The 1,171-nt window shown below is 54.7% G+C and overlaps 1 protein-coding gene across 1 annotated transcript in view; it reads left to right on the plus strand.

Annotated features, from left to right (window-relative positions):
- Window positions 1-200: 200 nt before the first annotated feature.
- The window catches only part of SLC12A8 (solute carrier family 12, member 8), a 97,444-nt gene continuing 96,473 nt past the window's right edge, over window positions 201-1,171 (plus strand). Inside the window, exons 1-2 of the mRNA XM_012730444.1 lie at window positions 201-467; window positions 633-779. Coding sequence (XP_012585898.1) covers window positions 201-467; window positions 633-779 — 414 coding nt within the window. The remainder of the gene's footprint in view (window positions 468-632; window positions 780-1,171) is intronic.

Raw genomic sequence — 1,171 nt, forward strand, 5'->3', positions numbered from 1 at the left:
TTCCAGACAACTGCCACAGGATATTGTAGAATCCTAGAGTATGGGATGGAAGAGGACTCAGAGATCACTGTAGCAGCTGGTATTCAGTCGGGAAAACAGAACCTGCTCTAGGTATTTTAAACAGAGGGAAGATAATACATAGAATTCATTAAACAGAGGGAAGTTAATACATAGAATTCATTACAGAAGAGTTAGGAGGGATGGAGGAGCCAAAAGTACAAGGATCCCCAAAGATTAATAACTGCCGGAAGCTGCTGGCCCCCCAGGCCAGAGGACGTGCCCACTGCCTGGGCTGGAGCCCAGCGTCCCACACTCTGGGAGTGACATGCAGATATTCCCCTGCGCTCCAAGGCCAAACGCAGCCACCGGCCACAGCTGCCACCCAAGGGGCTGGGAAATGTAGTCCACAGAGTGGCCAGAGGGAAAGGGAGCCAGGTTTGCTGAACAACTGGGCTGTGCCGCGCACGGTCAGAGGAAGGAGGGAGCAGCCACCCTTGCAGAGGGTGCCGTCAACTGCGTACCCACATGCCTGCCCTGACACAGTAGGGTGAAGGTGCCTTAAAGCTGATGGCCGCCGCCCCCTCACAGACCGCCCAAGAGCTGCCGAGCTGATTTCCGTGTGCTGTTTTCAGGAGGCCCTGGCCCAGCCCCAGCCCTGGTGGAAGGTCCAGCTGTTTGTGTGGGAGCCAGTGCTGTTCGGGACCTGGGATGGTGTGTTCACATCCTGCATGATCAACATTTTCGGGGTGGTTCTCTTCTTGAGAACTGGCTGGCTGGTGGTGAGTGATGCGCTGGGGCCCCCCCACAGGGTCTGGTCTGTGACCTGGAGGTGCTGCCAGTCTTGGGTGTCCTGTGGTGCGGGCCTCGATTCCCGAGCAGGAGCCCCAGAGACAGGAAGCAAAGTTTGTTCTTGTAAAGGAGAATCCTGAGAGCCTGGGCCTCAGACAGAGATCCAATGGAAGCCTCACCATGATTTCCCCTCCCTCCCTCCTCCCCTCCCACCTCCCCTCCTTCCCTTCCCGCCCTCCTGCCTTCCTTCCCTCTTCCTTTCCATTGAAGTAACGTTGCATGATACCATTATACAAGTTTCAGGCATGCTTTGTTGAGATGCCACATGTGTATATGTGTATATCCTACATTAAGTTCACTGCTGAAAGACCAGTTTTTTTTT

Source organism: Condylura cristata, unplaced genomic scaffold (assembly GCF_000260355.1).
Source record: "Condylura cristata isolate star-nosed mole 26May11 unplaced genomic scaffold, ConCri1.0 scaffold00003, whole genome shotgun sequence".
Lineage (NCBI taxonomy): Eukaryota > Metazoa > Chordata > Mammalia > Eulipotyphla > Talpidae > Condylura > Condylura cristata.